The sequence below is a fragment of the Fusarium venenatum genome (genome assembly GCF_020744135.1).
Source record: "Fusarium venenatum strain MPI-CAGE-CH-0201 chromosome Unknown EDB82scaffold_1, whole genome shotgun sequence".
Taxonomy (NCBI): domain Eukaryota; kingdom Fungi; phylum Ascomycota; class Sordariomycetes; order Hypocreales; family Nectriaceae; genus Fusarium; species Fusarium venenatum.
The window spans coordinates 11,106,128-11,129,941 of NW_027072129.1; the positions used below are offsets into that span (position 1 = coordinate 11,106,128).

At 46.1% G+C, this 23,814-nt stretch overlaps 9 protein-coding genes across 9 annotated transcripts; 4 read left to right on the forward strand and 5 right to left on the reverse strand.

Moving 5' to 3' along the window:
• Positions 1-205: 205 nt before the first annotated feature.
• On the reverse strand, positions 206-2,438 carry EDB82DRAFT_565653 (heterokaryon incompatibility protein-domain-containing protein; the record flags this gene model as incomplete). Its single annotated transcript, XM_025731388.2, has 4 exons — positions 1,664-2,438; positions 1,614-1,633; positions 563-1,564; positions 206-471 (listed from the first exon to the last, which is right to left on the reverse strand). The coding sequence occupies exons 1-4, from the start codon at positions 2,257-2,259 to the stop codon at positions 206-208; spliced, it is 1,884 nt and encodes a 627-aa protein (XP_025587529.2). The 5' UTR covers positions 2,260-2,438.
• A 1,786-nt stretch (positions 2,439-4,224) lies between these two features.
• On the reverse strand, positions 4,225-5,066 carry EDB82DRAFT_493559 (uncharacterized protein). Its single transcript, XM_025731365.2, has one exon. It carries the CDS (start codon positions 4,679-4,681, stop codon positions 4,286-4,288), a length of 396 nt encoding a protein of 131 aa, XP_025587527.2. The 5' UTR covers positions 4,682-5,066; the 3' UTR covers positions 4,225-4,285.
• A 136-nt stretch (positions 5,067-5,202) lies between these two features.
• EDB82DRAFT_552871 (amino acid permease-domain-containing protein) lies at positions 5,203-7,059 on the reverse strand (the record flags this gene model as incomplete). Its single annotated transcript, XM_025731354.2, has 2 exons — positions 5,526-7,059; positions 5,203-5,473 (listed from the first exon to the last, which is right to left on the reverse strand). Exons 1-2 carry the CDS (start codon positions 7,001-7,003, stop codon positions 5,203-5,205), a joined length of 1,749 nt encoding a protein of 582 aa, XP_025587526.2. The 5' UTR covers positions 7,004-7,059.
• Positions 7,060-7,553: 494 nt separating this feature from the next.
• EDB82DRAFT_534553 (uncharacterized protein) lies at positions 7,554-9,431 on the forward strand. The gene is made up of 4 exons (XM_025731343.2): positions 7,554-8,167; positions 8,219-8,702; positions 8,752-9,072; positions 9,124-9,431. The coding sequence occupies exons 1-4, from the start codon at positions 7,855-7,857 to the stop codon at positions 9,290-9,292; spliced, it is 1,287 nt and encodes a 428-aa protein (XP_025587525.2). The 5' UTR covers positions 7,554-7,854; the 3' UTR covers positions 9,293-9,431.
• A 1,330-nt stretch (positions 9,432-10,761) lies between these two features.
• On the reverse strand, positions 10,762-12,958 carry EDB82DRAFT_438656 (uncharacterized protein). The gene is made up of 2 exons (XM_065607780.1): positions 12,859-12,958; positions 10,762-12,773 (listed from the first exon to the last, which is right to left on the reverse strand). Exons 1-2 carry the CDS (start codon positions 12,926-12,928, stop codon positions 10,837-10,839), a joined length of 2,007 nt encoding a protein of 668 aa, XP_065466028.1. The 5' UTR covers positions 12,929-12,958; the 3' UTR covers positions 10,762-10,836.
• Positions 12,959-13,455: 497 nt separating this feature from the next.
• EDB82DRAFT_493562 (uncharacterized protein) lies at positions 13,456-14,627 on the forward strand. The gene is made up of 3 exons (XM_065608435.1): positions 13,456-13,729; positions 13,792-14,203; positions 14,259-14,627. The coding sequence occupies exons 1-3, from the start codon at positions 13,518-13,520 to the stop codon at positions 14,445-14,447; spliced, it is 813 nt and encodes a 270-aa protein (XP_065466029.1). The 5' UTR covers positions 13,456-13,517; the 3' UTR covers positions 14,448-14,627.
• Positions 14,628-17,804: 3,177 nt separating this feature from the next.
• Positions 17,805-18,923, forward strand: EDB82DRAFT_522373 (Six-hairpin glycosidase-like protein; the record flags this gene model as incomplete). Its single annotated transcript, XM_025731299.2, has 1 exon — positions 17,805-18,923. One exon carries the CDS (start codon positions 17,805-17,807, stop codon positions 18,921-18,923), a length of 1,119 nt encoding a protein of 372 aa, XP_025587521.1.
• A 21-nt stretch (positions 18,924-18,944) lies between these two features.
• Positions 18,945-22,025, reverse strand: EDB82DRAFT_493565 (glycoside hydrolase superfamily). Its single transcript, XM_025731288.2, has one exon. It carries the CDS (start codon positions 21,809-21,811, stop codon positions 18,980-18,982), a length of 2,832 nt encoding a protein of 943 aa, XP_025587520.2. The 5' UTR covers positions 21,812-22,025; the 3' UTR covers positions 18,945-18,979.
• Positions 22,026-22,496: 471 nt separating this feature from the next.
• On the forward strand, positions 22,497-22,955 carry EDB82DRAFT_473096 (mitochondrial 37S ribosomal protein uS14m; the record flags this gene model as incomplete). The annotated part of the gene is made up of 3 exons (XM_025731277.1): positions 22,497-22,603; positions 22,667-22,838; positions 22,893-22,955. 3 exons carry the CDS (start codon positions 22,497-22,499, stop codon positions 22,953-22,955), a joined length of 342 nt encoding a protein of 113 aa, XP_025587519.1.
• Positions 22,956-23,814: the final 859 nt, after the last annotated feature.

Consider the following 23,814-nt stretch of genomic DNA (forward strand, 5'->3'; position numbering starts at 1 on the left):
GCCAATCTTGACTGAAAGAGGACAATATCACGAGATTGGCTCCCCGCTGAGTGACAACTGACAAACAGCTCCAAATACAATCCACCATAAAGCTTGTTACCCGATATTCACCTCACTCCCGTATCAACTTCATAGTTACTGAAGATATATTCAAAGCTCGTCGTTGCGCTTACTGTAGTCCGTTTAAACTTTCAGGTAGACTTCTTTAAACCGTTTGATGTGGATATAGAATGTGGATCAATACCATCCTCTTATTCAGCGTATGGCTATGCTTCATGCCAGATTTACATCGTCTAAGTTCAAAATCGGTATTAAACTCATATCCTTCATCATGGATCTCGTTTACACCAGCCTCACCGTGAAAATAACCATTCGCAGCATAGTAGGTATAAGCTTGACTTTTCATCGGTGGTGTTACAAGCTCAACGCCCTTCTTCCTGTTCGTTACAGTGACTTGAGGGGCAATTGAGGCTGATAGATAATATGTATCACCTGTCCAAATCTCATCTTTCCTCAGTTGAATCACGAGGTACCCATCGACCACAATGCCAATGTTGAACACAGGGATCTGTTTGAAAGACGGAACGAATTTCCGGTAGGTGAGCGAAAACTCGCGTGATGGACAACTTCTGTAAGCCCTCGAAATCGCAATTCTCTGGAGTCTTGAAAACGCGGCAATTGATATCATGGCACTCCCAGGGAGTCAGTCTTCGAACCCCTCGGCAGACCACTGCCCGATAGTCCAAAATGACGACAAAAGTGCCAAGCTCCTGCACTCTTATGTGGATCATCGTCTGATGCTCTTTAGAATAAATCATAGACTGTGGAAAACTCTGGCGGCGTCCAGGTCTTAGTGGTGGGATATATTCTGTCGAGTCTGGTGAGTCCTGTGGTGAGCCAGCCATGAGAGAAACGAATATCAAATTATCTCCGGTCGGCTGAGGTGGGTAAATCCCTAGTATAGTGAAGCCTTGCGCAATTGGGACTGGGGGAACAGTGATTGAAATGGGTAAATGTTCAAACTTGTAAAATTGCCTCGATGGTCGTCGAATAATTATGCTGGTTGACTGCGCCTGACCTAAGAACTCTTCAGAGATAAGAATAGGCCTGCACCATCGAAGGCGTAGGTGCTCTCCCTTCTGAGTCTCTGAGTCTGGCTCAAATACGCTGTAGGCACTTGTCGAGATCAATGGTATTGCCATAAAAGATTTATGACTTCTGTTTTCAAGGCAGAATTCTGTCTTTTCAAAGGAGTATTCTTTTTCTAAACGAGAGGAACAGCCCAATATCATGTATACGAGTAGTTGGTGCGTGAAGTCGACACGCACGGGAACTTCCATCTGTAACCCCCTCTGGTTCATCGAGAATGAAGCTGCATTGAATCCCTCCAGATAACTGTGTTCAAGGTCCCTGTAGCCTCTGAAAGAAGAAGGATTCGGTGCAAGAAGCGAGTCTTCTTCGAAATCCCACCTAGTGTATGGATCTTCATAATCCCAACTTAGCAAGGAGCTATCATCGCTTTTTTTCATGATCTCTTCTTGCAATCTTTGAAAGGCTTTGGGACCTTCTCCATAGAGCATAGACCATATTAATGTCAAATATGCCTAGCAAACAGTAGGCTAAATCCTCGGGCCTTGTTGTCTCTCGTTGATCCATCTAGGACATCCTCTCAGCAACAATTACTGTCGATAGCGTTTTGCCTATCTTTCCACGCCAACGTGCATCGGACAGAAAGAGCTTTCTAATACCAGTGATATCTTCAATCACGTCTGCTATACTTTGTCTCATGTAGATTTCTTCCAAATCTTTATCGTAGAAAGAAAATTTAGTCGGTGCAATTAGCTCTTGCAACGTCCAGTCCCTCTTGAACCAACGGGAGCGACGAAAGGACAACCCTGTGATTTCCGGATCTTCAGACGCAGAAACATCGGACAAGTAAGCAAAGCATATTTCTGCTAGTTCGTACCATCTGAACATGGAATTTATTGCCTCTTGGAGCTCAGCGCTGCTGGACTTATCAATGCAACAAGTATCGATCCAGATATAGCGGAGTTCAAGAGACAATGCGAGACGACAGGCATTCTGTACTTTGGACCATCCAGTCCTGCCTAACAAGTGCGTACCAGTACGTAAAGACATTATATCTTGGAAAGATAGCTCATCGTCAGGCCAGGTATGTGAAAGGATTGAGTAGGGCGGGGTCTGGTCTTCATTGGCGAAGAAAACGAGCCGTAGCAAATCTGCATCGAGAAGCCACATGTTGATAGGAATAGGCTAGTGTGTTTGAAGATATAACCGCCGTGATGAGATGACTCAATTATATGTATCGCTCTTGTAAAGAGTTTTGTTGTTTGCTCAAGGCGTGAATAATGCAGTGAAAATCGTGCCCCAACATAGGTGTGATCGCAGGTCACAATATCCAAAACCTCAGCCCGAGGCTCTGGCGAATCTATAAATCGATCATTTCTCCCCATAGCCTATACAATTGATTTACCTAGTTCGGGCCCCAGGCAATGCCATGGTAGGCCTCCAACCGATCGTCGCTCAAAGTAGGCTGTGGCTTGTCCTTCTTATCATGAAGGATGTTGGAACAAGGCTTCCACTGTGTGTGGTACCCATGTAACTAATGACGATGCTAACCTCAAGACTTTTTATCATAATTGGCGACTTCTAGTTGGTCATTCATAACAGCAGAAATGCCCGCACATGCTGTTGGTCGCACAGGGAACAAACATTGGCTGGCGATGGGCCACGTCAATATGCAATTGTGAGTTTTCTGTTTGGGCTGCCTCAGTGTGGTCCGCTGACTGCTTGTAAACGCCCGCTGAAATCTGTCTTCTGTGACTCTTTTTATTAAACTTGGCGGTTTAGCTAAGGCTATTGTTGAACGGAAATCGACTAATCATAGCTCCTCAATAGAGATCAATCCTGTCTGATTAGGAAAGATTACCGAAATCAGTATTGTGCAATGACATGCATACACTGCAGTTCGAGATTTGCACATTTGTATGAACAACCATGTTCCCAGTGATAACCCTTGGAAAATCTAAGTGATAATCGTCGCTTCTCATACCACTAAGAAGTCTAACCCATCTTTCGAGCACTGTGCGTAGCTCCATTAGCCTCTTCCTCCCAGTTTGCCTTCATTCTGTCGAACATCCAACTACCTAGGGTTTCATAATCATGTTCATGCGTTCCGTCTTTGTTCGGACCATGATGGGGAGTGATATTGTGGGCGAGATAGTGGAGGTTTAACTTCAACGGTTTAGACGTGTCCAAGCGTACAAAGATTAGTGACCATACAAGTGGACAGGAGTAACAGAACATAAAGGTGCTCTTTTTTTTTTAGCTGCGCCTAGAATGGTGCCTAGAGTGGTCAGGCATGGCAGTATTCAGGCCAAGACTCTTAGTAAAGATGTCACAGTCTAGCCTAGCTTCTATAACATAAAGCATGGTTGTTAATATGAGATTTGACCTTCCTGATAGACATCTTAATCACACCTGGAGATGCTATTCTGTCACTTCGTCACAGTTTCTAATATTGTGGATTAGAGCAGTTGATGCTACGCAGCTGTCAACATTGAACATTGATTCAAACGTTTCCAACATGATTCACTTTCCTCTTTGTATGAGTGTTTGCAATTGTCCATTGACAAAGTGGTATAAACGCAACAAGTGCATGATATTAATAAACCACAAAAAAACGATACTGATTTAGAGACTGTTGAGTCTGTATACATACTTCAACAGATATCCCGTCCAACATACCTCACTAACCAGTCGCAATAATACTGCCGCCTGCAGGACCAATATTACAATCGTGCCATCATGTTCAATCACCACGACAATGTCACTCACCCCACCTTGAAACATATACAATGCCGCTGTAACGAAGAAAAGGTGCTAACTGCAAAGGAGATAGAGGCAAAAGCAAATGAGGCAAAGAGCCCATGGAGCTTCGATTCACAAGCACCAACAACGCATGGTGTCTGCTATACCATAACTAGGATGGAGGACGAATTTTGCCGTGAGTGTAATAGGCGACGTAATGCCGGTGCGGATGCCATAGCCAGATTTCACGTCAAGATCGGTGTACTTGAATGTAAATGCGACGACAGCAGAGAATTTTGGGCGTATTCATGAGAACCTTGAACTCGTGTTCACAATTGAAAGGGCGAGGCGTATGGGATAGGCCGTAGCCAGGTAGAATGTCAATATCATCATCGAAATTCTCAATATTCAATTTTGCAGATAATAAACTCCTGCATTACCTCCCAAAACTCAATTATTTTCCAGGTGACCCAGTAACGCCAACAATATCCTCCTGCTTCTTGCTCTCCCCCTTTGGTACTAACGGGTTACGGAATTGTCTTCCCTCCTCTTTACCAGCTTCCTTCTTAGTGTAGATACCCGTCATGTTGCTTACTGCACGAGTGTCCTTTGCCTCATAGTCGGTTGTTGTGCCAGCTGTTGAACCACCCGTTCCGAATGTCTCTTGTAGAGACGCGCTCACATTTCCTTTGCTTGCACCCCCGGCTCCAATCACGCCGTTGGCTCCGGTTGCGTTGAAGTCCTTTGATGATCTGTTTCCCATGTAGTAGACGCCGAAGCCGAGTAGTGAGAGCCCGGCGATGGCGGGGACCATGGCGCGGCGCTTTTGGGCTTCAATTGCTTTAGACATGTTGTAGATGGTAGATTGGGTAGTCTTTGAATGGTGGGTAGGTTATGGGATCTCGATACAAGAGACTGATATGAGGGCGTATCTGGAAGTTGGTCTTTGTTGATGAAATTAGTAAAATTCGAATTCAATGTTAATATGAAATTAATAGTGACATTAGATGTTGTTTATTTATGTGTATTCACTTCTCCACTTCCATGGTCTGGGGAAGCGTAGTTAATATGTAGAAGAGTCTATGACGAATGACTTTTGACCATGATGACGGGATGGCGCACACGACAGTGGAGAGGTTGGTATTAATTAGACATGCCGGATTCAATTGAAACATGGATTCATTTTGAATGTTTAGACCAATAAGAGGTACCTCTGTCTCGAGACTAGAGCGATGCTGTTCGTATCAACTCGTTCCACTTCACTCATGTTGATGACTTCATGACGCTACTTAGCTTAGTCATCTGAAACAACCAGTCAATGTACAAGGTATATTCAATCATTGTTTCTAGAACAAATACTGTCTCCAAATCCTACTTTGATGTGTTGCTGATCTCTCTGGTGACTCGTTGTCCCTCTGGTAAACCACGGCCAAGATCATCGTGAGTAGCATCCCATTCAGCCACCTCATCATTGGGTACTTTCAGCAGGCGATGCGTGTTTGCACCATTATCATCAACCGAGATGACTTGAGATCGAATCTTGTAACCTCCCCAGCGTGGGAGAAGCTTCATCCACACGTAGTAGTAAAGACCGCAGACGATCATAATGCCGATACCAACGATCATATAAGTACACCATAGACTAAGACAAGGTTAGTCATTATTCATGAGTCAATCAATACCAGGGGACTTACAAGCTGACTGTTCCACCGTAGATACCACCGACCGGAGGAATCCAAGGCATGATGAGAAGGTAGGCCTGAGACAGAAGATATAGAATGACAAGAGCGTACCATGCTCGGAAGTCGGATGGCGGAGTACCAGATCGAGCACGGCGGCGACGGATGAGTAAAAGACCAACACCCATGGCAGCGTAGAATATGGCGTCAGGGTATGTCTTGAGAGAGACCACAAACTGGAAGGCGTCTCCTGCAGGAGGAGCGACAATCATGAGAAAGGTAAAGGCCCATTTCAAGAGATACGGACCGACGGGAGTACCGAAAGGTTTGGTCGAGACCCAGAATTCGGTCCAAGGGAGCACACCTTGACGAGCGATCTCTCGAATCTGACGAGACTGACTGACAAGAACAGCAAGCAAGTTTCCGAAGGAACTGAGGAGAACACAGAAGTTAAGAGCCGACTCGGCAGTCTTGCCAAAGGCAGTTCGGAAGAAGACAGCTGCAGCCAGTTCACTCGACTCAAGAAAGGTGTCCTTGGGAACGGCAGCAAAATAGGCGATGTTGCACATAAAGTATAAGACAAACACAATAAGAAGAGAAGCACTTGCGTTTTTCTTCAGGGTGGGTATAGGGTTCTTGATCTCGTTTGCCATGCTGAAAGCATTCTGCCAGCCTGAAAAAGCAAAACTGATATTGACCATTGCTTGGGATAGGTTGTAACCACTGTCAGTAGTTCCTTCGAAACCGTGGCGAAAGTTGAGGTTGGGGTCAGGAATGCTGCTAATATTTCCGCCGAGGATGACAAGGCCAGATATGGCGATAAAGACAAGCAAAAGTAGCTTCAGAGCGCCAAAGACATTGATGGCCCACAGCGAGTATCTGTTATGAGCGATGACAGTGATAACGGCCAGAGTGTAGGCGGCAATAGCAACACCCTTGAGCTCCCAAGGATCCGGGGCGCGCCCGACGATGCGCCAGAGATAGTTGGACAAAACGATGGCATTGCTACTGCTGAAGGATAACAGCACAGACTGGACAGCAAAAGCGACGGGAAAGAAGTGTTTGGGACGAGGAAAGCCTTGCTCAAGCCAGACGACCTCTGAACCACTGCGATTGGGAAAGTAGCTGGTGAATTCCATATGGACAGCAAGACCAGCGATGGCGAGTATAAATCCAATGACCCAGTAGACGAGAGCGAGACCAATGGAACCTGTAAGTCGCAGGATTGTAGCAGGCGTCGAAAAGATACCTGTGCCAACCATATGGTTCAGGTTGAGGAAGATGATGGTAAGCCAGTTGACGTGGTATCCCAAAGGCGAACGGGCCTCAACGGGTGCACCGACCGCCTCTTGGTAACCTGTAGTACCATTACCAGCTACTTGTCGAACAAAGGCGAGATCACCATCGCGAATGACCGACTCTGACTCTGAAGTTTCGCCCTGACTGACGGCCTGGCTTGTAGCCGGCTCCTTTGAATAGAAAGAGAAGCCCATAGTCTGTTGATAAACAGAAGGGGATTGAAGAGGGGATGAGCTAGATGAAACGAGTGAGAATTAGGAACAAGATCAGCACCTTATATTATTCGTATCAGCCCCCGTTGCCAAGATCCAGATTCTTGGATCTTTCTTGTGGACCTTCTCTATTCAGCTTCGTTAGCCTGTTTAAGGTTACGACCAACATCTTTGTGTAGTGGCATGGTGTTTTCAGGGGGCAAAGTTGTCAGATGCCAAGGGTGCGTGATAAGAAACAACGGTTGCACCATCGACAGTACCTATTCCAATCCACCTACGGATCCTCTACCTAGGGAGGGAAATAAAGTGTCGGATGTCTACCGCCCAAATCTGGTCTACTAGTTCCCGACATTTTATTCCCCCAAGGGCTATTTACATAGTACTATGGATACTCTATGCCGCTATTGATTCTTCAATTCACTCTCTATAGTGTTTTCCCCCTAGTCTTGGAAGTTAGGTGATACAATCTCTCTCATTGGTGGAGAGGATGACGTGCTTACAACCTGGTGTTGTCGTGATATACGTCCAGTTGAGATATTCTGCAACCTTCACACTTTTCGGTTAAATGTCGCCATCCTCTTGGCGGGTACTCGTTTACCACTAATATGAGGTAGGATTTTCATATGTCAGCTTTTCTTTGACATTATGAGGGGTTTCAACATTGCGTTACAGTATCACCGATGGCGCAATCACGACTCTTCCCGCGGCTTCATACATCCGTTTGCGGGGAAATAAGACAACTGTTGTCTTATATACAAGATAAAACGATGACATACCTCTTTTGTTAACAGGGTTTATCAAGACATTCTATCAAAAAACAAGTATCATCAACCATGGCCGCTGCAGCTATTCTCACTCCCGTTGCTCCCCCATCAGCGCCAACCTTTGGCACTACTCCTGCTGCCCAGCCACCGCCAGGACAGCCAGACATTACTTACCATCCTGACTGGGATAAGTACCAAGCACGTGTCGCCCGCAGACTCCAGACTGAGACTCTCACCAAAGAGATTCCAGCGGGCTTCCCCAAAGAGCTCAAGGGTGACTTGGTCTGGGAGGGAGAGACTATTGCCCAAAGGTACAACTGGACCTATACCTTTACACCTGAACAGCTCCAAGATATTGACAACGCCCTTGCACATTTCAAGTGTAAGTTTTATTTAGTGCCGTTCTAGACTTAGACTCAAACTGACGTCTTAGCTCTCAACATTGTGAAGGGTTACATCTCTCAAGAGACCTTTCCTCTTCCCAAGACTCACGATGAACTCCGTCGTCTTTCACGTGAACTTCACTACGGCCACGGTTTCTTCGTTCTTCGCGGTCTAGACGTCGATAAGTACACTCGTGAAGAGAACATCATCATCTACGCTGGCATCTCTTCCCACATTGGTTCCATTCGAGGCCGCCAGGATGCCTATTATGACGGCAAGCGTGCCGATGTAGTTGTTGGACACGTCAAGGATGTCCGAAGTACAACTCAGATCAAGATCGGATCTCCTGCCTATACTGCAGACAAGCAGGTCTTCCACACTGACTCGGGAGATATCGTCTCGCTCTTTGCTCTCGGTACTGCTGCTGAGGGAGGTGCAAGTCGCTTAGCCAGTGCTTGGCGTGTGTACAACTATATCGCTGAGACCCGACCGGATCTCATCCGCACTCTGGCTGAGGACTGGGAAGCAGAGCTGTAAGTCCACACTAGTCTCAGAAGAAGCTTGTTACTAACCATGTTGCAGCTTCACAAAGACAGTCAATGACACCGACAAGGTCTCTCGACGCCCTCTGATCCACCACCAGCCCGCCAGTGCCGATGGAAAGACTCCAGAAAGAGTCGTCCTTCAGTACGCCCGCCGCTACTACGTCGGCTTCGGAGCTCTCCCTCGAGGCAACCATATTCCACCCATTACCGAAGCCCAAGCCGAGGCTCTCGACACGTTGCACTTCTTGGGTGAGAAATTCAGCGTATCAACGGATTTTCAGAAGGGTGATATTCAGTACGTCAACAACGTCGCCGTTTTCCATGCTCGCGATGGTTTCAGAGATACCGAGGATCAGCAGTAAGTTTAACCCCAGACTGGATAATTGGAAATGTCTGACATGATAAATAGGAGACATCTTCTGCGACTGTGGCTTCGAGACCCTGAGTATGCTTGGGAGACTCCCGCTGCTCTGAAGGAGAGATGGGAGCGCGTTTATGGTGGTGTTACGCCTGAACTTCAGACTTTTCCGCTTGAGCCTTACGTTCGCAGTGAATCTGCGGGAGTCACTCAGACATAGATCTAGCTACATATGGTACAGTCAGTCTATGATGACCCTGATATACTGTCAAGAGATATGCGGCTTCATGAGATTATTCATATTTCTGTGATTTTATTTCGAGCTCCACACGTTCTAGAAATCACCTCGTGTAACTAATCACATTCAACTCCATCACAGCTCAACTTTTCTTCAGGCTGTTAATCACACCTGTGGTTATTAGCCTACGTGTTTTCTTGTACTGCAAAGCCTGTGAATATGTCTCTTCTGTAGTCAGGCGTGATTCTGTGCAGAAACACATTAACTAATCACATATGTCCACCAACCGTCTGATTATTTTTCCAGTTTCATTACCCAACACAACATCAGTGTCTGCCACGGTCCCAGCTTGCCTCCCTCACACATTCTCTTCTATAAGATGCTTGCCATCGTCTTCGCTGGTCCATCTAACCAGACAATTCACATCGGAGACTTACACACAGACGCAAACGACATTTGATTTAAGATCAAAACAATCACCATGCCCGAACCTACAGGCACGCTTCGCCCAGATCACACTCACTGGGAATGTGAAAAAAACCCTACAAAGTGGTATTTGCGGTGAGAGGATACCCATATCGGTAGATACTTGCACAAAGTGCCATCAGCAGCGAGGTAATAACTGCCTCACAGTGACTGAAGGGGCCATCACCTAGGAAGTCGGCTCAAGGTGGAGGATGGAAAGGAGATGTGGGTATACGATGTTAAGACGAATGGGTATCATTCAGGAGGTTAATGTACGGCGAGGTAGACTGCTATAGGCAATTGGAAAGTGATTCAAAGATTGAATATCTGATTGTCTGCCTAGCAATGGATCTGTTCAGTGCAACTTGTGAGTATGTTAAATAGGTGCCTCACTCGGATCCTCTGCAACTGATTAAGGATTGTTGTCGCCGAATATATAACTACCTTGCTGTATATACCAACTACTCCACGACATTAAGTATTCCCATTCTTACAACAACTATCTCGGCGCCAACCTTTTAAAGCTTCTCAACTCAACAAGCAACCTTACCTTCCTAACTAACTCAATTCATCATGCCTGGAAATACCTACAACTCCCCTACACCTATAATCAAGCCAGAGCACACACACTGGCTTTGCCGGACTGTTATTAAACAAGAGCCACTTCAAAAATGTAATACTCAGCATCCCATGTCCCGAGCCATGTGCAATATTTGTAACAAGCACCGCAGACCTGATACACAGGCTACAACTTTCCGTGGAACAGTGCTCGGAGTCCTTGTCGCTTTCAGTCAGGGCACGGAGTTGTGGGTGTATGACTAGAAGTAGCAACACTCTAGATATTCCTTAGAGTTTAAAAAGCTCCAAATCAAACTTTCAGATTGACAGAGAGCCTGATCCGCGACCCGTGACTACTATGTTGTCTCTTGTAGCCATGTAAGTTGTCCTGGAATCTACAAGGAGCCATAGACGACACCGCTTTTCGTAGAAGGTCTACATTCAAGCAAATTCGTTTATTCATTGGCACGGAAAACTATAGACATCTGATCAATGCATCTTAATTACGCCCGCTTGACCTCCAGTCTTCTAGGTTCTCCTTCTGTCCATACCAAGTAACTATTCAGATCTGGTTGATGCTTCGCAAACTTGACAAGGTCAGTACCAACCACTCCTCGATTTGTTGATTGAACCTGGCTTATAACCGTCTGAACATAGCTCTCGAGACCATTGCTTCTATCATTGCGTAATAATATTGCAGTACCTAACATGAGATCCAGGTACTGGACCAGTATATGTCGATTCAGGTACAGGTAAAGGGCCAAGATGGCAGTTGTTCCGAATGCCGTACCAACAATAGCGATTATAGCTGCAGCGGCTGATTTGACCACAAACAGCCGAAGCCGAAGCCGTGACAGTGTGCCATAAATCTCTCGTCGTGGTGCGCCAGAATACGCCTGTAGAGTCACGAAATTGGAAAATAATGCTTGAAAGACTATACCAAAGGACTTGAAGATTTTCTGTCTATCAGGTAACACGTCAAGAGTTGGCTCTCCCGAGGCATAACCAATAACAAGCCGTGAGAAGGTATCCATATCATTGAGCACAGTTGGGTCAAAGACAGAATACAGTGGAATATTACGAAACCAAGCTGTAGCGAAGAACGGCCAGAACTGTTCTTTGGTCCTTTCGGAAAACTTGAGTATTTTGGGCGTGGCAGTGTTGTTTGTGATTGCGATACTCAATGTCACATTGGACATGTAGATCAAAGGTTTGCAAGTGATGACTGTCAGATTCGAAGTATGGTACTTCTCCGAGGCGTTGTATGTTCCCGAAAATATTCCAAATCTTACGTGGCCATTGTCTAGGTTACAGTCGGTAGACCACGTCCTAGCGTACTGTTTGGTCGTGTTGGTAATGGTGAACCACTTATTTATGCTACAATTCTCGTGGCGGAAGCCGAACTGAAGTTGAGCAGAATTCATTTCATCGTCACCTTGAAGGGTTAGACGGAGCCCACCGATTCGCACAAGATCATCTTCTGTAGCAACATTGCAGTCGACAGCTGCTGAGTATGCTTCGGTGTCAAAGGTGTAGTTTCCTGGACCATTTATAGAAGTCGGAAAGAATGGTAAGAAAGAATGCGTTTCTGTGGTCCACAGGTAGTTTTCCCCATTTCTCAGCACTGTGGCGCTTACGATGTCAAAAGCTGGTGTAAGGGAAGCGTTGGTGGTGGTTCCTCTTCCTGTACTCCAGCCCAGGTATTCGTCAAACTGCTGGTTACTGTAGAGTGTGGTATCAACTTCAGACGGTACTAAAACTGAAGCGAATATGGCGGCAGTGAGACCACCTGCCGTCCAAAGTGCTGCACGCAAGAGTAGGCAAATGCCCATAAGAACATGGCCGACTCGCATAGCCCTAAGGCCGTTAAGAACAGGCCACTCTCCGTAATCCAGTAATAGTGTCTTTTGGATTGTAGAACCTCTTGGCCTTGGATTCGATAGTGGTTGACCTTGTGAGGCAGTCGACGGCGAGAGCTTTTGTGAGAGCCATTTCCACAGCTTTCTACGAGCCTCAGTACCTGGTAACGGAACCTGGTTTGCTTTTTCCAATTCTAGTAGAGGTTGAACCTTCTTTAGAGCATCGAGCATTGCAGACCAGAGCGACGAGTACGCCGACATGATCCAAGCCGGGATGGTGGCCCAGACAATTGATGAGCCCAGGATCGGGGGTGCATGGAAGCCTCTTGAGTCAAAAGAAGGGTCTGGGCTATCCCCGATGGTTGCGATTCCATTGTTGATGTTTGAATAGTGCCATAGACTGCATATAGCGATGATTATGGCGATTTGACAGAAAAGCTGGAGGGCCATGCCCCAGGTGGTCAGAAGTAGTGGCGGCCTTCTTGGGGGAACCCGTTGTCGATATGTTTGCCATTTTGATTTGATCTTCTTCAGTTGACCTAAGGCAAAACGTAAAACAGTCAAAATACTGTGGAAAAAGCCTGGTTTCTTGCAGTCAGAAACAGTGCTCAGAATGTTCTTGTGTTGCCCGCTGAGATGTTAATTGGGCATGTCAAGGTGACTTGCCTTGCAGACCCCGACATATAGCACTCCATAAAGATTTAAACCCATTTAATTTTGAGTTGGGTGAACTCATTTTGAGTAGAATTGCTGATGGCAGATCAATCCAAACAAAATCTTGAGATCAAGTTCGTTTAATCTGAGTTGCTCTGCAGTTAGGCCACGCGCAAGCTTCATTAAACTACCTGGCTCTCAGTGACTTACGGGACCCTTCTCAACAATAGATAGCCAGTCTGAGTGGGTTGCATAATGTCGCATTGGCTGCCGGTCCGGGACCTACGGCTGATGAGGGAGTCCAAATAGGCTAGATATATTGGTGAGGCTGAGTGATAATCCCATTGTCGGCCAATAGAATTGCCTTTTATCGTGATATCACGCCGGCAGATGCGATAGTAGCTTTTAGTTCCCAGCTCGTTGGTTTGGTGTATACTCTATCAAATGAGAGTCGCAGAAGTCAAACAGTGTGCCTCGTGGCCTGAATGTCCTGGCGGTATTGCTGGAGTTGGGGTGGTAGAGGATGATGCTCCAAGGCAGTATAACACAACATCTTTCCAGTTCAAAGCCTTGTTTGTCTTACGTACTTCTTAATTTCCCATTTTTCCATCTAACTAGGTCACTTGAAAACGGTTGTATCGCATCATCGAATCCAGCTGGAAGTAGTAAAGATGAAGCCCCATGTGCTGATATTATGCATTGCGCAGTTTGCAGCGTCTGAAACAATCTCAACAAGCTTCACTTGCAATGCTGGAGCACAAATAACCACCTTTCCAGCTTGTAACAGCTTTCTCAACTCTGGAAATTCCTGCGCGACCGTTTTAGATCGTCCTGGAAAGCAGAAATGTCTTTGCAACCAGAAATATCTAGATTCCCTATACAAGTGAGAAACTCACTACCGGATGCTTTATTTAGCAACCTTTTACTAACTGTTGCGATACACAGATGTGAAAATGAGCTACAGCTCTGCTTCCTAGGCAATGAACTTGACAGCACATTTGACAAGGGCATTAAATCATGGGAGAGCCTTTGCGACAGTGTTATTACCTTCTCTCCAACTACGCCGCCGTTCAGTGCCTACACCGAATATCCTGATGAACTCTGTGCTGAAGTAAAGAAGGTGTGCCAGACCGCAGAGAACATGATAAATGAGTGTCTAGAATACGTGTCTGATGTAGACACCTCGAGTTTCAGTTCTTGTACCTGTCGTCCGGAATTACTTCGCCTCGACTATTCATGTGAATACATTGGGAATGCGTCTTGCCTGGCCACCTATCTGGCTACGGAAGCTGAACTCTCTAATCTTTGGGGATATTCTGGGTGTGATAATTTTGAGTCTGTTATTGGTACTGGCCTGGTGAGTTTATTTTGTGCATTCTTTGTGAGGACATACATTCTGACCTTCCCTTTAGCCAGAGATGAGTGATGCTACCTTGTCGGATTTGCCGGATTTGCCCTCGTCAACTGCCGTGCCTGGTGTCACAACGAGGTCAGCACCAGCATCAACCTCGACAGAAACTTCAACTGCCACCCATCTCTCATCAAACATTGTCTTCCTAGTTTCTTTGACTACATTTATTATTAGTTTATGTCTACTATAACCAAGTTGCTGTCAATTAGTAGGAGGAAGCTGTGGAACTATTCTGATAAAGCCGTTGGAGTTGGTGAATAGGGGGTGATGGAATCATAATCAAGGTCTTACAGACAGACTTGCATCCATTCAGTTACAAGATTGCATGTTAGACAGTTGCTGAATCACAACCTACGGCAGAGAAACTGGATTGTTGGACCTGGTGCAATGGGCTAGTGAATATGTGAAATCGATGGTATCGTTATAGACTGTGATTTAGGTCCGACTCTAAGTAAACCATCGTCCACTTATACAAACCAAAGCATCTCTACTATGTCTTACCATCCATCAGCAGCGCAACAATTCAACATCCAACAATTAGAAGCATCCTACTATATACCAACTGCAACAATATTCTACAACTATATCTACCTACACTTCTTCTCCATGCCATCAAGCACAGTTGACAAGGTCACCGACAAGGTCCGCGACGACCATGTCCTCTTGGAGTGCGAAAGCTGCTAAACAATCAACAGCATGGAACACGATATCTGCATTAATACCGAGTGCAGAGAATCATGACTAAAGAATTCCTTGGCTCTTAACCGCTTCGAAGAACTCATGGGGCATAATCTTGGACTGGATGAAGGAAGAGAAATGTAGCACTACTATCTTATCAAGAACGGAATTCATTAACGCTGCATACCGTCGTGATACACGATGAGGAAATGAAGATGCATTGAGGATTTGATCTTGATTCCTAGGTGGGATGAAACCTGATGTCGCTATGGTCGACATGGGTATAATGTGTAATGACCTGGGTTACACTTCTCATAGACTCATGGTAACTTAATACATTTTTTCTATCAACATTTATTCATTGCTCAAAGGCCAAATCTCGCTGACTTTATCTGAATCGTTGAGCTATTGCAATGGGTAGTGGATATGAACGCTGTAGCATCAGCATAACAGATTGTGATTCAACGCACCTTCCACACTTATAAAACCGGAAGCATCTCTACTTTCTCCGAGAATTGATCAACAAGTCAACATCAATCAATCTACAAGCTTCCCATTATATATTATCTTCAACTCTCTACAACTTCAACAACTATATATACAACCTGCACTTCTCCAACATGTCATCAAACGTAGTGGAAAAGATTGCCGATGTCGTTCGCAGTGACCATACCAAATGGAAGTGCCGCAACTGCATAACCATGAACATCATGGCAACTGAGGAATGCACCGGCTGCCAGAGATCACGGCTGAACCAATCTTGGGCTGCTTTGGATAGCGGGGAGATCATTGGGCGAAATGCTGGAACAAATACAGAAGGAAAGGAAGAATGATATTACACTCTTCAGGTAAATGGAAATTGTTAATTAGGCGCATACTGTTGGGATATGCAAAGGTGCGGAGGATACAGTTCTTTACTTTAAGGGAGAAAGGCTTGTGGCGGGTATATACTATATAATGCACTCTTTGTATCAACGTTCATCTACAAAGAAAGCGCCTCTGGGATTAAGCGCAGCGCTAAACTTACGGCATCACTTGGAGCCCAAGCCGAATCTTGCAAAACTTTCTGGTGTGCCGGGAAATAAACTAACATCTTCTACCAGGAAAGAAGAAGCAGGCTATGAAGAGAGGCAAGAAGCCGCAGACTGGGTTTTCCTCCTAAAGTGCTTGCCTAAAACATTAATGATAGTCGAGGGTCTATCATCTTTAGTCTTTAGCCGTCCGTGTTTCACTACAGTTTGTCCCGAGATACATAGACTTGCTTCCATTCAGTTGAAACATTTCATGCTAGATACTTGCTGAAAGGTTGCAACACGGTGATTTTATCTATATCATTCTATCTAATGCATTTACTGAGTAAGTGGATGAAATCGACAGTATTGACTGTGATTTATATATAACTTTAAGTAAACCACACTCCATACCTATGAACCATTAACTCTCTCGTCTCTCTCCCACTATCTGTAACTCAACATCCAACAATCTATCAGCTTCCTACTATATACCCATCTCCAACTCGACTCATTGCGTTTCACACAACACCCACACTCCAACACGATGCCTCACACCATCACTCCAGACCCTCCGGACTGCATGGTTGTAGAAACCGTAGATGTCCACTCCGACCACGCTCAATGGAAGTGCAAGAACTGCGGAAACAAGGATGAACTGAAAACTGAGAAATGCGGTTTCTGTCTCATTGAAAAAGATGAAAACGCTTGGGTCGTGACAAGCCAGGGACAGATATTTGGACAAGTTTGTGGGAGGGACAGTCAGGGTCGACCAATCTAGCGTTATGTGGTGAAGCCAGACGGCCATGTACCTGAGGACGATGGGCACTTTTGTGGCGGATGTGATCCCTGCATTGACAGTCGCAAATACCGTATCATATTAGGAAGAGAGAAGCCTTGAAATTAAAACCAGGTGCTACTGTGCCTGACATCATGAGGTCGAGTGACAACCGTAGTGAGATACGGCTTGACACTACGGCCTCTCCATCACAATGAACTAGTATTAGTCGTAGATTCTATACATAATTAGATATAACTAAAAGTTATTTGACCCCAGGGATGGCATTGAAGTAGACAGGATAGGCTGAACGTTGTAGTTGGAATGATTCGCCAGAGGACTTGTTCCATGCATGCATGCATGCATCCCTGGATGTCTACACAATACATCATTCTCTCCCGGTGTCTTGGAAAGTTTACTTAGCATGCATACATGCCACCCTTAAATTATGACTGCCGAGACAATCCTCCGAGGTTGTATTTAAGATGCGGCGGCCTCAACACCGATCAGTTAGTGGGGGGTTGGAATAAAGTAGCCCATGCCCCCGTGGAGATCCACTGAAGATACGACGATAATGCGCTAACTCACTCACTGTCTTCAGTGCTATCATTTGACTCACTTGATGCCCGTCTTCATCTCAACATTCTCTCACGTTTGCTATATTCCTACTTGTATATCAAAATAGACATCAATCACAACACCCATGCAAAGCTCTTAATGGTCATATGTACTCTTCATTCTTCATCATCTCCACCCCCATTCAATCTTCAACCCCCAGCTTCTGCCCCACCCCCACAGGTGTCAGAATGCGGAGAAGACACTACTTTACGAGAAGACGACAAGAGTGACACTCATAGGCTCGCAATTAACAGAAAAGACAGACACTCCTCAGTCTCGGTATACATCGGACCGAGCACCTCATGCCAAGCAAAGAACATCGGTAAAAGCTACCAAATCCCCGGTTATGAGGATCCATGAACATCTAGGTTAAATAATAACCTCACTCTCTCAACCCCGCTGATCTCTCTTCCTCGCTCACTCATCTCTCAATTGACAAGTGTACAGTCACTATACAGCCAAGATGCCTACTCACGTCCATTCTATTGCGTCGCAAGACGTCCACACCCAAATCCAACAACTCATCCACGAACTAGTCAACATCAAAGACACAACAGGCGAATTCCTCATGACCCTAGCCGACGGCCAAATTATCGACACAAAAGGCTGGAACGACTGGGAATGGACCCACGGTGTTGGTCTGTACGGCATCTGGAAGTACTACGAGATGACCGGCGAGGACAAGTACCTCCAAATCATCGAGGACTGGTTCAGCGCCCGCTTCAAAGAAGGCCACAAGGGAAAAAACATCAACACAATGGCTGTATTTCTCACTCTGGCATTTGTCTACGAAAAGACTAAAAACCCCACATATCTCCCTTGGTTGGATGCTTGGGCTGAGTGGGCAATGCATGATCTTCCTCGTACCAAGTACGGTGGTTTTCAGCATATTACGTACCTCGAAGTCAATGAGCAGCAGCTTTGGGACGATACTCTCATGATGACAGTCATGCCCCTCGCAAAGATTGGTCTTGTCCTCAACAGACCGCATTACGTCGCCGAAGCAAAGAAGCAGTTCCTGCTACACATCCAGTACCTCTTTGACACAAAGACAGGCCTCTTTTTCCACGGCTGGACTTTTAAGGAAGGCGGACACAACTTTGCTGATGCGCGCTGGGCAAGAGGAAACAGCTGGGTCACAATTGTAATCCCCGAATTCCTCGAACTCATCGGCCTAAACGATTCCGACCCCATCGGCTCCCACCTCATTTCCACACTCGACTCCCAATGCGCAGCTCTAGCCAAGACACAATGCGCAAACGGTCTATGGCGCACCCTTCTCGACGTCCCCGAAGAAGAAGGCTCCTACGTGGAAGCCAGCGCAACAGCCGGTTTCGCATACGGTATTCTCAAAGCAGAGAGGAAGAGATACATCGGAAAGGAGTACTCCGACGTAGCTGTGAAAGCAATCAAGGCTGTGTTGGAGAATATTAGTCCCGAGGGAGAATTGCTGAATACTTCGTTTGGTACGGGTATGGGACATGATTTGCAGCACTACAAGGATATTCCCCGAACGAGTATGCCTTATGGGCAAGCCATGGCTATGATGGCCTTGGTAGAGTTTTTGAGAGCGTATAATTAGAATGGAAAATAAAACACACGTTACGGCATCACAGCAAGTCAATTCAATCTACATAACTACAATGCTGTGCTAGCTTTAAACGTCCCCGTCAACTTCAAATCCCTCGAACTCTCTCCCACAGCAATCGTAAACTCGCCATCATCCGTAACCCTCCAATTCTGCTCCTCAACATCCCAGTAACTCAAGTCCCTCCTCGTCAATTCAAACTCGACAGTCTTGCTCTCGCCCTTCTTGAGAGAAACTTTCTCGAATCCGCGAAGTACCCGAACGGGATGGTCTACCTTGGACGTCTCGGGGTACGACAGGTACAATTGAGGCACAGCTTTGCCAGCTACAGAGCCACTATTGGTTACCACGACGGAGACAGTCACAACCGTCTTCCATAGGTCGGGATTGCCACCTTCTTCGCCTCCTGCTTGAGAAGGCGGTTGTTCGACATCGTAACCTTCGGGGTAGGGATAGTCGCCCTTCTTGATGTCGTCGGCGGAGTCGATGTAGGGATAAATCCACTTCTTCAGCTTCCGAATATTCTTAGGCCAAAGACCCTCCTTGACATCAGGAATCTTATCATCCAACTTTGGTGGTTTCGCACTCGACGGCGAAACACGCGAGGCTGGAAGTTGCGACACTGCTTTCTCGAGGGAGATCTTGAGATCTTTGTACTCAAAGGTAGTGTACGACAATCCATAGCCAAACTCATATCGTACATCGACATTATACTTGTCAAAGTGCCGGTAGTCAATGTACAAACCCTCATCAAAGTCTTGCTGGGGAATCACCCCGTTGGGAAGGTACAACACCTGTCCGCCTGGACCATAATCAGCGAGAGATCTGCCGATTGTGTATGGCAGTTTTCCACTTGGACTTTCGTCGCCGAATAGAATACTCGCGATCGCATTTCCACTTTCTTCACCAGGTAGATTAGCCGTCAAGACGGCCTTGATGCGCGGGTGGTCAATCCAGCTCTCCACGACAACAGGTCCAACAGCATGGATAACCACAATTGTCGTTCCAGTTCCATCACCACAATTATCCGCGACTTGTGTAATGAGCGCATTGCCTCCTTTCTGGAGAAAAAGATCGTTGCGATCGCCTCGAACACTGCTCCATCCAATGTACCCTTCTCCTGCATCAGAGTTGGCAAACACCAAACAGACATCCTGCTCTTTAATCTTCTTAAGATCTTTGATCTTGTTGGAGAGGAATTCGCTGACTTGGACCTTGTCTTTCTTAAAGTTCTTCTGCAGAGCTTCAACAGGAGTGATCAGGAAGGGAAAGTCGGCTGCACCACTGCCCCAACCTGACCCAAGAGTACCATCATTACATCCTTGATCGGGGCAGTAGTTGATTCCATTCCCAGGACCAGCATCTTCGCCGAAAATGCCAATCTTTATCTTTCCATCTTTCTTCTTTGAGTCGGAATTAGCAAGGTGACCCTTTCGACTTAGAGGAAGTACCCCTTCATTCTTGAGCAGAACTGTTCCTTCAATGGCAATCTGTCGAGCCAATTCGGCATGGTCTTCCTGGACATCCACATAGTGATTCACAACCTGCTTCTCTTGAGGCGAAGGACTTCCAGGTGCGAGAACTCCCTTTTCCTCATACGTCCAAGAAGAAAAGTTGGGGCCCTTATTCTCGTCCTTGTCTTGGCCCAATTGGTAAAACGACGCAACGATTCGAAGCGCCATATCATTCAGTCGATCCACAGGTAAGGAACCGTTGAGAACAGCCTGTGTCAAGCGTGGTCCCCAAAGGGAATCGCCATCCTGCCATTTAAGTCCATCACCAGGCATACTCATGTCCAATCCCGCAAGGGCACTTGCAACACCAGATCTCTGCGCCAACCAATCCGACATAACGAAACCCTGAAAGCCCATCTCATCTTTAAGTATACCATTGAGAAGCTTTGAGTTCTGGCATGCGTAGGAATTGTTGACCATGTTGTACGAACACATTACACTCGCAACACCAGCCTTGACAGCGTTCTGGAAAGGCCATCCATAAATCTCATGCAGTGTTCGATCGTCAATGTTGGACGAGATGGCGTTGGGAAGACCCCATTCCCACGCCTGTCGGAAATGCTCTTGCTCATTGCCAATGAAATGCTTGATAGTCGCCATCACACCAGCATCCTGGATACCTCGGATTGTCTCTGCGCCTGCAATACCTTGCAAATAAGGATCAGGACCAAAGCCCTCCCAATTGCGCCCGCCCGCAGGAGCTCTTCCAAGAGGTCCGATAGCAGGACCGAGAATGACATTGACGCATTTTCCTTTTGCTTCTTTTCCGTGGGCATTTCCACGCTCATACATCAATCTTTTATTGAAAGTAGCTCCCACTGTGATTCCAGCTGGCCAAGCAGTCGCATTGTCAGCGAAGCGTATTCCGAGCGGACCGTCCTGCAGAGCTAGAGCTGGGAAACCAACGTTGGTAGCAGCGCCTGTGGTTCCAACGGCCAAACCCATACTCCAACCAGTTCCGGTGGTAATGTTGACTTTCTCTGCCAGTGTCATCTTGCCGACCATCTTGGCAGCCAATTCGTAGCTTTTTTCCCAGTTCTTTGCTGTACCGCCCTTGGGGCTGGGATACCATGGTGGTGATTGTCCATCAGCAGGAGGTGTTTTAATCTTTTTCCAAGCAAAAGCTCCAATTGCTGATATAAGAAGCCAACCTACTACAATAGTACCGATGATGATCAGACAACATCTCTTCGTGCGCCATCGTCGAAAGACTCCTCCAGCCGGTCGCAGTCGGCGTTGGGAATTGGCTGCAGCCTGAGATTGAGTAGTGGTGACATTCTTATTAAGATAATCAGTTGCGTCAATGTCTGATTCAGTGTCGCTGTCTCGATCTGCTCCATTGAGGAGATTCTCCCTGCTAGGATCCATGATGTCAATGATCAAGTGTTGTGATACATTGAAGAAAGAAGAAAATAAATGTTCAGGTTGATTGTGCGGGTTGGGTTATGCAGCCACTGGTGTTAGATAATCGTACAGCTAGCCAAGAAAGAGCTGCGTACATTCCAGGACGCATGAATCCCTGACGCTTTGGGATCATCCTTTGAGTGACCAACATGTTACCCTAGATCACAAGTTCAAGTTATGTATAATAGTGAAATGGCCGTTCAATATAACAATTTGAATACCTAAAACGATCTGAGTATTACAAATAATTCAAACCATTTATTTCATTATGAAGTAGCGAAATTGGAGGTGGTCCGACTATTCTCTTGTTGTCTGGTTGTATAGATCAGCCTACACTGTGATATTGATGCACTACGTCCAAGTAAACCTGTCAATCATAAAATCAACAATAACTACAAGAATTCTCTTACTCGGTCTCACATCAGGATGCATGAGATGAATTAATTGCCTGATTTCTAATTTCTTTTTATGAGTCAAATCATCAAGCCTCCAACATCTCCAGTCATAGCTCAATAGTTGAGTTGGTTCCCATCTCTGCACTGCCGGCAATTCCCCGGCTAAACATAATCCACCTCGAATTTGGCTCTCGACGAGCGCAACATCTCCCAACCAGCTTCATCATCGACAATCCCCGCCAAATCTGCCCATCATGTCGATGTTCCGCGCCAAGAAGCTCGATCTGGGCTGCTTCGTCAACGTCCGAACCCTGCGCGACCACACAAAGCGTAAGGTCTTTGAGGCCAACGAGACAGAGCGGTACGCAAAAACTCTTCCCACGACGACGACGAATTGAACAAGCACTAATCTTGACTCCTACAGACAAGCTCTCCGATACATCATCCGCAACACAACCCTCCCACCCCGAGTCCGTGCCGAAGCCCAAATCCAATTGACGCAGATGCACTGCTACACCCGACCTACACAGATCCGAAACAGATGTATCATGGGTGGACAGGGACGAGGTATTCTGAGCGACTTTAAGATGTCACGAGTAAGGCACCCAGAAAAAAACGAGATGGAATGGTTGGACTAAAAATTTGCGCAGTACAACTTTCGAATGGAGGCCATGGCTGGAAACATTCCTGGTGTCAAGAGAGCCAGTTGGTAAAAAGAGCTTGGAACGAATGTACGAATACGTGGGTACTTGGGATCGGGCGATTTCTCGAGATATCATAGACATGACTGTATAATACAATGTAAAATTCATTGGGACGCTACTTTCATGACACAATGTGTGGAAACTACGAATGGGCAACACCGGCATACGAACTACGAAAGTCTTCCAAGATTTGCAGGTCGAACGGGGAAGATCTTCCATAGAATGGCTAGGCAGAGGACGGGGCATCAACCATACGTGGATTTTGGTGATACGGTTCAGGCATTTGTCGATTGCTCACGAGCGTCGTTTCATGCTAAATCGGAGTTGTGTTCAAGCCCAGTCAAACAAGGTGGCCCACTTCTGGAAAGTTACTGAGGACAGCTGCCTATGCATGGCTCGTGTCTTCTGCACTGAGGTATCGAACTCTAATGATCTTGGTTCTCCAAAGAACAACCATCCTCATACACATCCACCCACTGTTGCTGGGAAAGCGGCGCATCTACAATTTCATCAAAGGCACGGAATACAAAAAGCTAGAGAAGGATGTACTGGGCAGTAGGCGAGCAGGCACCGAGAGTTCTATTTTATAGCCTTTGAGAACGTACCTAGCAGAAAGCTTGACCTGAGTTTAGGATAGAGGAAATAAATAGCCTAAGAGCAGGTCTAATTTAGGTAACATAAAGTAACTAGGTTTTATTTCTTTAGGCAAGTAATATTGAGTTTGTTTGAACCTTGACGAGTTAGTTACAAGAAGTCACTGCCGTCCGTCAACTGTGAGCCTGTGAGTGATTGTAGTAAGTGGCCGATAAGAGATAAGCACCGATAAGCTCTGATAAGACTTTTTTGGTCAGTGAATCATTCGCCACTC